This window comes from Dama dama, chromosome 25 (assembly GCF_033118175.1).
Source record: "Dama dama isolate Ldn47 chromosome 25, ASM3311817v1, whole genome shotgun sequence".
NCBI classification, from domain to species: Eukaryota; Metazoa; Chordata; class Mammalia; order Artiodactyla; family Cervidae; genus Dama; species Dama dama.
In genome coordinates, this window is record NC_083705.1 from 9112647 (window position 1) to 9129869 (window position 17223).

The following is a 17223-nucleotide window of genomic DNA, read 5'->3' on the forward strand; positions in this document are numbered from 1 at the left end:
CCTGAAGACCCGCCCCTGCCCCCCCTGCTCGCCCACATCCCAGCCCTCGGAGGTGGACTCCTGGGGAGAAGTCTTGGGAATCTCAGTGCTGAACAGCTTGCTCTGGTCCTTTTTGGTTTTTATTCTACATAACCCTTTGAGAACTACCAGCGCAAGGCTGTGCTTCAGGCCCAGGCTCTGTCAGGCTGGTCGCTCCTTCTCTCTTTGGCCTTTGAATGCCCTTAATCTTCAACATGCTCCTCCATACAAATCAGCTGAGCCTCAAAGCATCAGAGGAGGTGGCAGAGCCGAGGCAAGCCTGCATGTTGGAAGGCCTGCACCCTGTCTGCATCTCCTCCCTCCCCATTTCATCCTCACCTTCCCCCAGCCCCCTGAACAACTTGTAGTTTCTCAGAAGGAGCCCTGCCTTCTCTCCTTTTCTCTTCTCTTCCCCATGACCTGGCTAACTGTTCACCCTTTAGGAAGCATCTTGGCCATCACTGCCTCCAGGAAGCCTCCCTTGGTTGGCTTTGGCAGTGGGTGTTGAGATGAGAGCTGTGAGCCCCACCACGGGGCCTGGGTGTGGGTATGAGAGTACAAGGAACAGGTGGAAGGAGATGGGGTTTACCTCCAAGGTAGAGGGGACTGTTGATGCTCACTGCTGGCTGCTTCTGGAGCTTTCCCAGGCTTTTGGGGGCTCCTTTGTCCACCACCAGGTTCAGGCTCTGGTTTAGCATCACTAGCTCCACGCTGTGAAACTGCCCATCATTCACAGTCTCCACGCTGGGCAGGAGAGAAGGAAGGGGGAGAGACAGAAGGTTTACTGAATGCCTTCCACAGCCTGTACCATGTATGAACTTGACTGGGATTCCTTGCGTTTTTATCTGGGAGTAATTCCAAACAACATAAATCACAAAAATAAAAAGACTACATAGAATTCTTATTACCTGTTACACCTATAGCTTCTCCAGCTATTCATTTCATCTGTCTTATCTCTCTACATAGATATACCTCAGAGATAATGCAGGTTCCGTTCCAGATCACCTCAGTAAAGTGAGTCACTTTTCTAGTTTCCCAGTGCATATAAAAGTTATGTTTATTAAATACTCTATTAAGTGCCAATAGCATTTTGTCGAAAATGCAATGTACATACCCTAGAAATACTTTAATGCCAAAAAACTGCTGTCACTCGAACCTTCAGGGAGTCAATTTTTGCAGTAACAACATCAAACATCACTGGTCACCATAACAAATACAAAAGTCAAAAAGTTTGAATATTGTTAGAATCACCAAAATATGACACACAGGCATGAAGTGAGCAACTGCTGGAAAAATGGCACCAATAGACTCACTCAACACAGGGCTGCCACAAACTTTCAATTTGTAAACAATATAATATTTGTGAAGCACAATAGAGCAAAGTGCAACAAAATGAGGGATGCCTTTAAGGGTATTCAATCAGTTATCAAAAACTTCCCAACGAACAGAAGTCTAGGACTAGATGGCTTCATGAATGAATTCTACCAAACAAATTAATTTTACTTTTTTTCTACCAAACATTTAAAGAAGACTTAATAGCAATCCTTCTCAAACTCTTCCAAAAACAGAATAGGAACAAACTTCCAAGCTCTTTTTACAAGGTCCTCATCACCCTGATACTGAAAAACAGGAATACCATAAAAAATGAAAATTACAGGCCAATATCCCTGATGAAAACAGATGCAAACATTCTTAATAAAATATTATCAAACCTAATTCAACAGTACATTAAAAGGATCAGACACCATGATCAAGTGGATTAATCAGTGTGATATACCACATTAACAAAGGATCAAAATCATATAATCATCTCAATAAATGCAGAAAAAGAATCTGACAAAATTCAACCATCTATTTATGATAAAAACCCTCAACAAAGTGGGTGTAGAGGGAACATTCCTCAACATAACAAAGGCCACATATGGCAAACCCACGACTAACATACTCAGTAGTGAAAAGTGGAAAGTTTTTCCTTTAAAATTGGAAACAAAACAAGGATGTCCACTCTCGCCACTTAGAGTCAACACAGTATTGGAAGTCCCAGCCTGAGCAACTAAGAAAGAAATAAAAAAGATATGAAAAAATGTGAAAGTGAAAGTCACATAGTCTGTCCAACTCTTGGCAATCCCATGGACTGTAGCCTGCTCAGCTTCTCTGTCCATGAAATTCTCCAGGCAGGAGTCCTGGAGTGAGTTGCCATTTCCTTCTCCAGGGGATCTTCCTGACCCAGGGATCGAACCCAGGTCTCCTGCATTGCAGGAGATTCTTTACCAACTGAGCCACTAGGGAAGACCCAAAAGGTATACATATCACAAAGTAAGAAGTAGAACTGTCACTACTTGCAGATGACATGATATATACAGAAAAATATAAAGTTTCCACTGGAAAACTGTCAGAACTAGGAAATTCTGTGAAGTTGCTAGACATAAAATTATAAACATCAGTCACATTACTCCACTTACATCAATGGACAGATCACCCAGACAGAAAATAGGGAAACACAGGCCTTAAATGACACATTTAGACTAGATAGACTTAATTCATACCTATAGAGAGTTCCATCAAAAAGCAGAACAACACACATTCTTCTCAAGTGCACATGGAAGATTCTCCAGGATAGATCACATGCTGGGTCACAAAGCAAGCTTTGGTAAGTTTAAGAAAACTGAAATCATATCAAGCGTCTTTTCTGATCACAACACAGTGAGATTAGAAATCAATTGTAAGGAAAAACTGCAAAAAACCCCACAAATACATCAAGGCTAAATAATATGCTACTAAACAACCAATGGATCACTGAAGAAATCAAAGAGGAAATAAAAAATGCTTAAAGACAAATGAAAATGAAAGCATGACTATCCAAAACCTCTGAGATGCAGCAAAAGCAATTTTGCTTTTATAGGGACATTTATAGCAATACAAGCCTACCTCAGGAAACAAGAAAAATCTCAAACAACCTAACCTTATACCTAAAGCAACTAGAGAAAGAAGAACAAACAAAATCCAAGCTTAATAGAAGGAAAAAAAATCAAAGAGCAGAACAAAAAAAAAAAAGAAAGAAAGAAAGAAAAGAAAATACAAAAGATCAATGAAACTAAAAGCTGGTCTTTGAAAAGATAAACAAAATTGATAAACCTTGAGGAAAACTCATCAAGAAAAAGAGGGATAGGGCCTAAATCGATAAAATCAGAAATGTAAAAGAAGAACTTAAAATCAACACTGCAGAAATACAAAACACCATAAAAGACTACTACAGGCAACTGTATGCCAATAAATGGACAACCTAGAAGAAATGGACAAAAGCTTAGAAACGACAATCTTCCAAGATTGAACAAGGAAGAAATAGAAGATGTGAACATACCAGTTATAAATACTTAACTTGTATCTGTGATTAAAAGACTCCCAATAGGGACTTGCCTGGTGGTCCAGCAGTTAAAAATCTGCCTCCCAATGCAGGCAACATGGGTTTGATCCCTGATCAGGGAACTAAGATCCCATATTCTGCTAACTAAACCCATGCACCACAACTACTGAAGTCCACATGCCTAGAACCTGTGTTCTGCAATAAGAGAAGCCACTGCAATGAGAAGCTTGCACATTGCAATGAAGAGTAGGCCCCACTCTCTACAACCAGAGAAAACCCATGCAGCCAAAAACAAGTTTTTTTAAAAAACTCCCAACATACAAAACTCCAGGACCAGATGGCTTCATAGAATTCCATCAAACATTTAGAGAAGAGCTAACACCTATCCTTCCGAAACTATTCTAAAAACTTGCAGAGGAAGGAGCACTTGCAAACTCATTTTGTGAAGCCACTATCACCCCAATACCAAAACCAGACAAAGATATCACAAAAAATAAAATCGCAGACCAGATCACTGATGAGCATAGACACAAAAAATTTTCAACAAAATAGTAGCAAACCAAATCCAATAATACCTTAAAAGGATCATATACTATGATCAAGTGTGATTTATTCCAGGGATGCAAGGATTAGCAACCTAGATGTCCACTGACAGATGAACGGGTAAAGAATATGTGGTACATATATACAATGAACTATTACTCAGCCATACAGAGGGGCAAAATTGGGTCATTTGTAGTGATGTGGATGGACCCAGAGTCTGTCATACAGAGTGAATAAGTCAGAAAGAGAAAAATATCATATATTAATGTATATATATAGAATCTTGCAAAATGGTACAGATGAACCTATATGCAGGGCAGGAACAGAGATGCAGATGTAGAAAACGGATAGGTGGACATGGGGATTAGAGGAGGGTGGGACGAACTGGGCGAGCAGTACTGACACACACACACTACACCGTGTAAAATGGGCAGCTGGTGGGAAGCCTCCGCATAGCACAGGGAGCTCAGCCTGGGGCTCCGTGATTCCTCAGCGGGGCGGGCTGGGGGCGGGCGGGAGAGAGGCTCACGAGGGAGGGGATGGTTCACCTCACTGTACAGCAGAAACTAACACAGCACTGTAGAGCAATTACACCCCAAAAAAAGATCTGAACAAAAGATATACAGATGGCCAACTGGCACGTGAAAAGATGCCCAACATCACTAATTATTAGAGAAGTGCAAATCAAAACTACAGGGAGGTATCATGTCACACTGGTCAGAATGGCCATCATCAAAAAGTCTACAAATAATAAATGCTGGAGAGGGTTTGGAGAAAAGGGAACCCTCATACACTGCCAGTGGGAATGTAAATTGATATAGCTATTATGGAGAACACTATGGTAGTTCCATAAAAAACTAGAAATAGGGTTACCATGTGATATTGCAATCCCACTCCTGGGCACATATCCAGAGAAAATCATACTTCAAAAAGATTTGCACCCCAATGTTCACTGCAGCACTATTCACAACAGCCAAGACATGAAACAACCTAAATGTCCATCAATAGATGAGTAGAGAAAGAGGATGGGGTACATATATACTACAATACAATACTACTCAGCCATAAGAAAATGAAGTAATGCCATTTGCAGCAACATTTATGGACCTAGAGATTATCACACAAAGTGAAGTAAATCAGAGAAAGCCAAATATCATATGATACCATTCATATGTAGGAGCTACAAAATAATACAAATGAACTTATTTACAAAACAGAAATAGAGTCACAGACATGGAAAACAAACTTACGGTTACCAAAGGCGAAAGGTGGAGGGAGGGATAAATTAGGAGTTTGAGATTAACATAAACACATTACTATATATAAAATAGATAAACAACAAGGACCTACTGGATAGCATAGGGAGTTATACTCAGCCTTTTGTAATAACCTACATGGGACAAGAATCTGAAAAAGAATATATATGTAAATATTTTGCTGTACACCAGAAACATAACACTGTAAACTATATTCAACTATACTTCAATAAAAAAGCAAAAAAAAAATCAGTTTCATTTCTATACACTAAATTTCTAGTTTCATTTCTATACACTAAATTTCTATCAGAGAAACTAAGAGGGGGAGGAATAAGGATTGGGACTGACATGTAAACACTACTACACATGAAATAGATAACTAATAAGGATCCACTGTACAGCGTGGGGAATTCTACACAGTACTCTGTAATGACCTATATGGGAATAGAATCCAAGAAAGAGTGGACGTGTCTATAACTGACTCACGCTGTTCACAGCAGAAACTAACATAACATTGTAAGTCAACTATATGCCAATAAAAATTAATCTAAAAAAGAAAGAGAAAAAAGAAAACAATCCCATTTACACTGCATCAAAAGAACAAAACACCTAGAAAAAAATAGTTAAGGAGGTAAAACACCTGTACACTCAAAACTGTGACACTGATGAAAGAAGGTGAAGAAGACAAAAATAAACAGAAAGATGTGCAGTGCTCAGGGACTGGAAGGATTAATATTGTTAACATGTCCATACTACCCAAAGTAATCTACAGATACAATGCAATCTCTACCAAAATTCCAATGGCATTTTTCACAGAAATAGAACAGTCATCAAATTTATGTGATACCATAAAGGACTGTGAATAGCCAAGCAATCTTGAGAAAGAAAAAGCTGGAGCCATCACTCTTCCTGATTTGAAACTGTGTTACAAAACCACAGTAATCAAAATAGTAAGATATTGGCATAAAAACAGATCAATACTGGCATAAAAACACATCAATAAATGGAACTGAGAGGGTAACAGGCAGGAAGGCCAGGGGTCTCCAAACGGAGGAAATAGGCTGCAAGTGTCAGATGTTTTGTTCTCTCTTAAGCGGCAGGAGGAAACAAACTAGTGATTTTTTTTCCCCTTCTCTATACAAATTTAAAAAGAGGTTTCTCTTAAAATACTGTGTTGCCATAATGACACCTGATTCCACCTTAACTTAACTTTTCTCAAATCTTGAGTTAACCAACGCATTTTTCTTATGGAAATGTTTGTCTGAAGCCACCTCATGCGAAGAGTTTACTCATTGGAAAAGACCCTGATGCTGGGAGGGATTGGGGGCAGGAAGAGAAGGGGACGACAGAGGATGAGATGGCTGGATGGCATCACCGACTCGATGGGCATGAGTTTGAGTAGACTCCGGGGGTTTGTGATGGACAGGGAGGCCTGGCGTACTGCGATTCATGCGGTCACAAAGAGTCGGACACAACTGAGCGACTGAACTGAACTGAACTGAACTGAACTGATGTTAATGTACTACGCATTTACCCCAGACTCTGTCTTGAAGTCAGTTCCACCTAATGGCTCAGAACCACTTGACAAACCAGTATGTTACACTCAGTACATTGTTCCCCTAATCTATGTAAATGAAACTATTTGTATGGTAATCTGCCTTTCTACAAGATTCAAGTCAATCATTTTATGGCCCAGGATGACTCTTCTGGTGCCAAGATTATCCCAAAATACATCTTATGGATGAGGGGCCTGGTGCCATTCTCTGAGTTTTAAGACATTCCTCTCTTTCATTAACAGACTGCTAGTAGCTATATGAAGTGAAGTCGCTCAGTCGTGTCTGACTCTTTGCGACCCCATGGACTGTAGCCTACCACGCTCCTCCGTCCATGGGATTTTCCAGGCAGGAGTACTGCAGTGGGTTGCCATTTCCTTCTCCAGAAGATCTTCCTGACCCGGGGATTGAACCCGGGTCTCCCACATTACAAGCAGATGCTTCACTCTCTGAGCCACCAGGCAAGTCCTATAGTGGCTATGTAACATCGAGCTAAAAACTAGCAGGCGGGTACTCTTTCTGCCCCCTTCTGATGTCTAGGTCAGAAGCTTTCTCTATCTCCTTTATACTTTAATAAAACTATTACACAAAAGCTCTGAGCGATCAAACCTCGTCTCTGGCCCCAGATTGAATTCTTCCCCTCTGGAGGCCAAGAATCCCAGTGTCTTTTTGTGGTTCAGCAACAACCTTTCAGAACTAAATGGAAAGTCCAGAAATAAACTCATGCACATGTGGTCAGTGAATTTCCGAAAGAGGAACCAAGAATATAAAATGGGGAAAGGACAGTCTCTTTGACAAATGGTGCTAAGAAAAGCGGGCAGTCACATACAAAGGTATGAAACCGGACACTATCTTATACCATGCCCAAAAATTAGCTCAAAATGGATTAAAGACTTGAACATAAAACCTGAAACGTAAAACCCCTAGAAGAGCACGAAGGCGGTGATCTCCTTGACGTCATCTTGGTGATGATTCTTTGGATTTGACACCAAGAGCACAAGAAACAAAAAATAAATGAGACTACATCAAGCTGAAAAGCTTCTGGGCAGCAAAGGAAATCATCAACAAAATGAGAAGGCAACCTACTGAAACGGGAGGAAATATTTGTAAATCATGTATCTGATAAGGGGTTAATATCTAAAATATATAAAGAACACATACACCTCAAGAGCAAAAGCCCAAACAATCCGATTTAAAAATGGGCAGGAAATTTGAATAAACAGTTTCCCAAAGAATTCATACAGATGTCCAGCAGGCACATGAACAGGCATTCAGCATCACTAATTGTTCGGGAGATGGAAACAGCCACCACAACAACGTGTCGTCTCACACATGTCAGAATGGCTAGTATAAAAAAGACAGATAACACGTGCTTATGTGGAGTAAGCGGAACTCTTGTGCATTATTAGAGTATAAATTGGTGCAGCCACTATGGAAAACAATATAAAGGTTCCTTAAATAGTTACAACTAACATATGATCCAGTAGGTCTACTTTGAGATATTTATCTGAAAGAAAAAAAATTCTTGTGAACTATCTATGCTCTCACATCCACTGCAACATTATTTACAGCAGCCAAGACATGGAAGCAACCTAAAATGCCTATCGATGGATGAATGGATAAATGTGGTGTGTATATGTACAGTGTAATATTATTCAGCCATGAGAAAGAAGGCCATGCATTACTGTACAGCACGTGGAACTCTGCCCTATGTTATGTCAGCCTGGATGGGAGGGGAGTTTGGGGGAGAGTAGATGCATATATACGTATGGCTCAGCTCCTTCGCTGTTCACCTGAAACTATCACAACATTGTTAATTGTCTATACCCCCAATATTTCCCATGTGGCTCAGCTGGTAAAGGATGTGCCTGCAATGCGGGAGACCTGGGTTCGATCCCTGGGTTGGGAAGATCTCCTGGAGAAGGGAAAGGCTACCCAATCCAGTATTCTGCCTTGGAGAATTCCATGGACTTTATAGTCCATGGGGTCGCAAAGAGTCGGACATGACTCAGTGACTTTCACTTTCACTTCCCAATACAAAATAAAAAGTAAAAAAAAGAAAGTCATACAATACGACCTAACTTATATGCGGAATCTAAAACAAAGCAAAATGAAAAAAACTTGAGCTTGCAGATCTAGAGAGAAGTCTGGTTGTTATCAGGGGTAGGGAATGGGTGGGTGACCTATAGAAGTGGGTCAGGAGATACAAACGTCCAGTTACAAGCTAAGTAAGTCCTGGGGGTGCTATGTACAGCATGGTGACTATGGTTAATAATATTCTATTTTTAAAGTTGCTAATAGAGTAAGTCTTAAAATATCTCATCATAAAGTTAAAAGAATTATAACTAGGTACGGTGATGAATCTTAACTAGTTAAGATTGTAGTGATCATTTTGCAATATATACGAATATCAAATCATTATGTTGTACACTTGAAACAATATAATGTTATATGTTATATATAACATATATGTGATGTTACTATCTCAATTAAAGTAAGGATTCACTCCAAATCAAAACCTCCCATAACCTTGTCTGTGCCAGTAGGTGCTCATCAGTTAACAAGCAACCTTTTCCCTGCACATCCTAACCACAGTCTCCTGGAAATAATGCCTGAAGCTGGTGGTTTTCAAACAGAGGGTCCCTGAAGGTTTGGGATGGGCAGTGCCGCAGGTTCTGATTTTTTGGCACCACCTTGTGAATCACAATGGTTCCATTTCTACTTCTTTTTTTTAAATCGTGGACTTTGAAGTAAAACACAGATGGGAAAAATGGCTCTGCTGCTACAAAAGAAGAGAAAAAAATTGGAAAAACAAAACCAAACCCCAAACAACCGGTTGTGAATTCTAAAAGAGATAATCCTACTATGGTTCCAAGGCGCAGTAAGTAGTTTCCTGGTAATATATTTAGGAATTTCAGAGGAGAAAGGGGCTCTGACAGTCTTCCTCATTATCCACTAAGCCCAACGAAACAGCTCAGAGTGGGGTTCTCTCCTTTTAATAACAGTTGTTGCAGGGGAGGGGGTGGAAGAGGAGAGCGCTTATGTTGAGTCGTTAACTATGCAAGTGCTTGTTTCATTTAACCCTAACAGTTGTACATGGGATGTACAATTTTTCCCCATTTTATAAGTGAGACCTAAGGCTCAGAGATCGAAAGCGTCCGGATTGAAATCTTAAATTGTGGTGGAAGCAGGACTCAAATCCAAGTTCCCAAGGCACAGGACCATACACCACAGCGGGTGAATGGTCATCCCTCTTCTGTGCTGGAAGCGTGCACCTGGATGCTGAGGCATGACCACTAGGTGGCGATAGAGCCTCACAAAGAGCTCCTGGGACTCCAGCTAGGCAGCAGCCTGAGACCTGAGCCTGCGCGGTAGCAACACTAGGCTCCCAGACCATCAGAGCAGGGCCACACGCTGTCTCTTGGCCCACCTCTCTCCCTAGCATGTTGGAGACGGGGTTCTGATAGGAGGCTGGTCTGGCTTCGAGTCCCATCTCAGCCATTTCCTGGCCTCTGGGCCAAGGCTTCATCTGAGCATCAAGGTTCTCACCTCTAAAACACGAGTGATGACGCTCGCCTGGGGCCTGCAGTGAGGACTGGATAAGACAAAGAGTTAGCAGTGGATGGGTTTGTGGTGATTAAGACCAGAGGGAGCATGCACTGGTCACCAAAGAGGGATCTCAGGGGCTGTTTTAAAATGGTCACCCTATAAACTTTGAATTCCCGTGGAAACCCTGAATTGCTAGCTTCTTTTGAGACTCTGCCTCCCCACACAGCTGCATCTATTTGCCCTGTACCCTCCAGGCTACCAGAGTCTCCAACACTTCCTGCTGGGACCCACTTCCCTCAAGTCTGTCACCTTACTAGGTCCCTTGGACCTTGCATGCAGGTGAGTTTGCTCCTCAGACAAGTCTTAGGACAGAGGAATAATGCAGTCTGCTCCATTCTGGGGCAGAGAGGACTTGGGTGGGTTTTTGTGGATTGGGTATTGTGTATCTGGGCCTGGAACAGAATCTCACTACTTGCAACTTCAGCTGGGAACCTGCATGGAACCCAGCTGCTCCGGGCCTGTACTTCCCTAATAGGGTCTGCAGGCTGCCCCCTCCCTGATCAGATCAGCTGTGGTTTGCCTTTCTGTGAGGAAGCTGGAGGAGCCATGGCAACCTACTCGTGCATTCTTGCCTGGAGAATCCCCATGGTCAGAGGAGCCTGGTGGACTGCAGTCCATGGGGTTGCAAAGAGTCAGGACGCGACTGAAGCAACTTAATGCGCCCTGGCTCTGAAGTTCTCAAGCTTACTGCTGTGACTCAGGGGAGGAGATTCTTTCTGAGGCTGGGATGGCTTCCTGGTTATGTCGGCTGCTGTTCAGCTCCTCCCAGCCTGGCTTCCATGCACATGGATGGGGTCTCCCCTTCCCCAGAGTCTCCTCATTTCTCAGCCTGTGGAAACACTCATCAGCCATAGCTCATGTCTCAGCTCAGACATCACCTCCTCCTCCAGGGAGCCTTCCCTGGTTCTCTAAGCAGAATCAACTGTCTGTTCCTTCTTCATTGTCCCTACAGCAGGCACTGGCGTCTCCTGAGAGACTTCATTTATCCTGCTCCTGCAACACTTGCTTATTTACACACCTGCCTTCCTCCCTGGATAGTGTTCTTCCGAACACTGTGGCTCCAACCCTTAGCACAGGACCAAGGCAAGGTGCTGTAAGCAGCTTTTGGCAGGAAAGAGCTCCCTGCAGAAGGCTCTTGTGTCTTTTCACTAACCTTAATTCAGGCACCCCCACGCTCTACTCATCTCTACTCAGATATTTGGATTGCACAATACTTTGCGTAATCTGTTAGTTCTTTCTATAGATCAAAGTAGAACAAACGAATAAGTAATTAACAGATGACCATATCTCTTCCCCAGCTTCCCCTTCAGTCATCTCACAGACAAACTCTGTGAGCAAGACAGCATCTAAAGGAGACTCACAGGAAGTCGACAGGTCTGCACAGGGGGGAGACGGTGACGACTCTGACTCCCTGTCTCAGTGATTAACTCAGATTTCTTCTCTTTCCTCTTTAAAAGCTTTCATGGCAGTACAGAATCTTCGGAGGTGGTTTCTGGGGGACACTGAGTTCACCATCTCCCCAGATTGCCAGCATTCTGATTAAAAGCAACTCCCCTTTCTATCAACATTTGCCTTTCTCTTGAGTTGAATCAGTCAGACCTGATTCAGTAACGGTGCCTGAGAGATGTTCCTGAGTGAATGAAAGCATGCACTACTGGGGCAAAACCAGGCCTACCTAGAAAAAGTATTTGGAAGCAAAACCACTTATGTTTTGGCCACACCTCATGGCATATGGGATCTTAGATCCCCGACCAGGGATCAAACCTATGTCCCTTGCATGGGAAGCATGGAGTCTTAACCACTGGACTGCCGGGGAAGTTCCAACAAAACCATTTTTAATACGAGATTCTTAGAGACTTGGGCCTTTAGGATTTGGGGTTGAAGGGCATAAAATATGTCACCAGACTTGGCATGAGGATCCTGGCAGGGACATCCTTTCCTTGGTTCCTCCCAGAGGTAAGAAAAGGGGCCTGGGGTCTCCCAAGGGCCACCTGCTAACTCTCACCTGACTCCCTGACAAGGGAGTAGCCATTCTACGGGTTCTGATTCATTCCTGCCGCCCTGAGTAAGACACCAGCAGAGTATGCCAACCTTTGTATCAACAGCGCACCCTTTGACCAAACCAGCAGCTGACCTCAGCATGGGAAGGGCAGGGAAGGTCCCTAAGCCTTGGACAGAGCCCCGCCGCTCCACAGTCTGGCTGTCACCTTCTGTCCTTGACCTGTCCATGTACAGGCTCAACTTGCCAAGTACTTTCTCAACCCTCAGCTCCCAGAAACACCTGGAGGAACACAGTGCTCTCACCCACAGTACCTGGGAGAATACCGCGGGAGACATGGGAGACCTCAGCTAAACCAAGACTTGTCTGACGCTTCAGGCTTTGGCCAGGCAGCCCTGGACCCGGTCTCTGTCCCCTGGACTTCACCCATGACCAGCGGTCCCAGCAACACAGATGGCAGCAGTCCCTGGCTCCAGGGAACTCTGAGGCCACTGGGACGTTCACTGAACCTGCTGGCCAAACCTGGCCAGTCTTCTCTCCAGCCACCCTCTCTGCTGTGACTCTTCATGGCCAGTGCCTTTTCATGGTCCCTCAGGCTGGTGGCTGCTGTTCTCCCAGCCTGCTGGCCCGCTGCTTTCCCTCCTCATACACATTCTTTGGGACCCACTACAAATGGCTCCTCCCCCAGGAAGCCTTCGTGGGTAAGCAAGCACTTCTCAGAATCTCCTCCAGATTCCTTACAGCTGGTGGCTGGGTCGGACCCCAGAGAGCTTCAGGCTTGGGTCAGCAGGTCCAGGGTGGGGTCTGAAAATGTGCATTTCTAACAAGCTTCCAGCTCTGCAGCTGCTCTGGGACTTCACCCCAAGAACGACTGCTTTGGGACTTCCCAGCTGGTGGTTAAGAATCTGCCTACCAATGCAGGGACATGGGCTCAATCCTGGGTCCAGGAAGATCCCACACGCCGCAGAACAACTAATCCAGCGCACACAACCACTAAGCCTGCACGGTAGAGCCCACGGGCCCCGATTCCTGAAGCCCACAGGCCTACAGCCTGTGCTCCGCAACAAGAGACGTCCCCGCTCTCTGCCACAGGGAAAGCTGTGCGCAGCAACAAAGATGCAGCACAACCAAAAATAAAAGCAAACAAACAAATCTTAAAAGAAAAAATCTACCTTGCAATGCGAGGGACACAGGTTCGATCCCTGGTTTTGGGGCTACGATCCCTTATGTCCTGGGGCAACGAAGCCCCAGCTCTGCAAGTACTGAGCACAGGCGCCAGAACGAAGCATCCCGCCTGACACAGAGAAGACCCCGCACGCCACAACCCAGACCCACACAGCCAAGTAAATAACCAAGTTTTTAAAAAAGAGCCACTGCTTTGTGCCAATGGTTTCCAACTGGGGTTCGTGGGAGGCGTGCTGGGGCCTCTGCGAGGGCGTGTGTGAAGGAGGAGACGGCTCCCTCCAGCCCTGCAGGGTGGCTGTGCTCCTGTGCGCTTAACATGATTGAATTCCACGTAAAGTTTTGATTGAAGGCAGGATTTAGTTACTGGGAAAAACGCTGCCCTTCACTCAGCGCGATCGGACGCGCTCTTGCTTCCGGGAGGCCAGGCCGGCGTCCGGACGGGGTTTTGCTCTCACGTCCCGCGCTTTCCCCGAGGAGTGGCTCCCCCTCCACGCAGAGGTCTTCTGTGATTTTAAGTGTCGCACAGACAAACACGTCTCGTGCGAGTAATTCCCTTTATACGTATTATAAAAATATTTATAACTAAAATAATTTTTAAATGTTCCTAGTTGAGAATTCATTTGACTGAGGAAAAAAAAAATATAAGCGTAGCGAACTAGCAGAGCTGTAATTTCACAGATGATATTACTCAGGATGAAGCTAAATTTAAAAAGTGAGCAGATTTAAAGCTGATTAAGGGAGGGCATTAAGTAATAGCCCAGCTAACATACAGATAATGTAAAAATCAGGGTGATGGTTGCAAAGACTGAAGGTTAGGAAATACTGTCCTTTAGAACAGTCTGAAAGTCACTTAAGGAAAAGTCCTACTCTCTCCTTGCTCTGGAATTTCTTCCCCTTGAGTTCCAAGCTCATCTCCCCCTGTTTTCTTTCTTAAACTAATCAAAGATTAGGATGACATTTTTAAAAGGGCATCTCATTAAGCAGCCTCGTCTCCATTGGAGCAGAGGCTCCTGCCCAGGAGCCAGCTGGCCATTCATCTTATGGTAATGAGGTGTCATCTCCCGGTGGGTCTGCCCTCCTCCCTTCCTCCAAGACCGCCTCTCTTGCCCCCACCTGCCACTCTGTGAAGCATGTGTGTGTGTGTGTGTGTGTGCGTGTGTGTGTTGGGGGTGGGGAGTGGGGAGAAGCAGAACCAGAGCTGCCCGGCAGCTTCTCGCAGTGCTGGGTGCCGGCGGGAAGGTGCTGGGGTGGGGGGCGCTCTGCAGCGGGGCCGGGACCGTGGTCCTCACCTGTACACCGTGGTCGGCGGGGAGCTCAGGCTGTCGTAGACGAGCCTCACGTGGCCCTGGTACAGCTCCAGCGCCAGGGGGTCGTTGTCCCCCTTGTAGAGGAGGATGCCGTTGTCCTTGTCCGTGGCCACCTGGAGGGAGGCACAGAGTCAGGGCCGCCCCGAGGCCCCCTCCCGCTCCCCACCTCCCAGAGCCCTCTTCCAGGTGGCATTTCCTGAACGAACCCTGGGTCTGAATTCATGTCCTTGTTTCCTCTTCCATCTAGTCCGTATATTTCCATGACGAAGGCCTGTGCTTAATACTCAAGCAAATGCTGATCGAGCAATTCCAAATACTTATGGGGTATTCAATATGTGTGGCTATGTTTTTATGTTGTGTGTATTTGTGTAAGTGAACACATATATAAAAATGCCAGGAACCATAAGCTCTGATCTAGCCTCTTGGGGCCTTCATCTCTTTGTATATAGTAATAATTAGAAACAAAAGACTAACCACCACTATGTAATTCAGTGTTGACTATGAACTCAGAAATTTTTTAAAACACCAGTGTCTGGGCTTCACCCCAAACCAATTACATACAAATCGCTAGAGGTGAGACCCAGGCAAAGATAAGATGCCCCGAGAGATTCTAGTGTGTTGCCAAGGCTGAGAAGCACTGGTTTCAGAAGCTGCTGCTCAGAAGACATGTTTGCCAGGCACTGGGCTGCAAGGCTGGGCTCGCTGACCAGCCTGTCAGTGCCCACCGCCGGGCACAGGAGCAGCGGAAAGAGGGATTGTGGAGCAGGCAGTCGGATAGAACACTGGGGTGTCTGGGACCCGGGGTCAGGTTAGTTGGGATGTAACACTGCGTCTCTGGGTGAGTAGGACTAAGGGAGGAAGGCAGGAGGGCAATGAAATGACCCGGGACAAGGGGTGATGGCAACTAGAGCTTCTTTCTTGTGTGTGCCAGTAGTCTACCCCCATCTCAGAGGCCTGCTTATGGACTGGGGGCTCCACAAGGTGAGGCCATGAGAACATTTGTGCATCTCTGCAGCCCCAGTCTCTAGAACGGTACCTAGCAGGTATAGATGGCCAGTGGATCTTTGTTGAATGAATAATTTTCTCCATAAGTTTAAACCCAGGCTAGTGTAGCCATAGCCAGAAGGAAGAAGGGGCCTCAGTGGATGCCACATGGCAGGGCTGCCACCTGGCCTGCACTCTCTAGCCGCGCCCAATGCTCACCAAGCCTGCTCTACAGGCAGGTCCTGCTCTATGTCAAGTGTGTGCACGCTCAGTCATTCAGTAGTGTCCGACTTGCTGTGACCCTGTGGACTGCAGCCCGCCAGGCTCCTCTGTCCATTGGATTGCCCAGGCAAGAGTACTGGAGTGGGTTACCATGCCCTCTCTTCTCCAGGGGATCTTCCCAACCCAGGGATCAAACCCACGTCTCTTACATTTCCTGCACTGGCAGGTGAGTTCTCTAGCATGAGTGCCATCTGGGTCTCTCTATATCATATCCCTTGCCTTCCCCTCTGCCCCCAACAGCACTGAGGTCATCCGGAAATGTGGTTTGGAAGAACTACTCAGATCCACAGGTAAGCAGCCTGACAGAAGTTAGTTGGAAAAGAATCTGGTTCACACTAAACAGTTTCCTGCTCCCTGAAAGATGCCCTGCTTCCTCCTGCCTCTGGGTCTTTGCACACGCTGATCTCCCAGGCTCGAATGCACCCCCTCTTCACTCTGCGTTGTCAGCCCTTTCACCCTTCTCCAGGCAAACTTCTACTAATCCTTCAGACCTCAGCTTAGTTATCACTGCCTCTGGGGAACCTTCCCTGATTCTTCCAAGCAGGCTGGGATTACAGCCCCACCTGCATGCTCCCACATCACCAAGGGTTGTCATTGACCATTTCGTTGCTCTCCTGTCCTGGGCAAGGGGCTTGGCTGTCTTGTCCCCCACTGAATCCCCATTGCCTGCTTGGCAGGTAGCAGTTGAATGACTGTTCCCTAGAGGAGTCAGGAGCTGTCTGTAGAAGCCTCTGCATGGAGTTGGCCCAGGCCCCCCCCCCACCAGCTGTTTGCAGAACAGTCAGCGCTTGGGGGCACGTCGGGGTCCTTCCAAGGGCTGGGTCGGGGGGAGGCGCACCTGCAGAGAGATGTTGGCCTGGGGCCGGACCTTGGCTGAGGCCAGCTCCACGTAGGAGTCCTTGCCCACGAAGTTGACGGTGATGAGCTTCTCGCACCGTGGGCCGGCGAAGCCCGGGGGGCAGCGGCAGGTGGGCTCCTGCCGCACCACAATGCACTGGGCCCCGTTCTGGCAGTCGTAGTGGTCACAGGGGCTGGTCTGCAGCAGGACCATGGGCGGGGGCTGCTCACAGAGGGGCCCACTGGGCGGGCGGGGGACGACGGGAGAGAGAGGACAGGGGCGGTG

General features: G+C 45.8%; 1 protein-coding gene across 2 annotated transcripts in view; it reads right to left on the reverse strand.

The window, feature by feature from the left end:
• Nucleotides 1–17223, reverse strand: part of SLIT3 (slit guidance ligand 3) — a 722104-nt gene that overhangs the window by 13920 nt on the left and 690961 nt on the right. For both annotated transcript variants that reach the window (XM_061129412.1, XM_061129413.1), the window contains 3 exons: nucleotides 16939–17179; nucleotides 14817–14947; nucleotides 608–762 (listed from right to left, as the gene is read on the reverse strand). In XM_061129412.1, the coding sequence (XP_060985395.1) occupies nucleotides 608–762; nucleotides 14817–14947; nucleotides 16939–17179 (527 nt within the window). The remainder of the gene's footprint in view (nucleotides 1–607; nucleotides 763–14816; nucleotides 14948–16938; nucleotides 17180–17223) is intronic.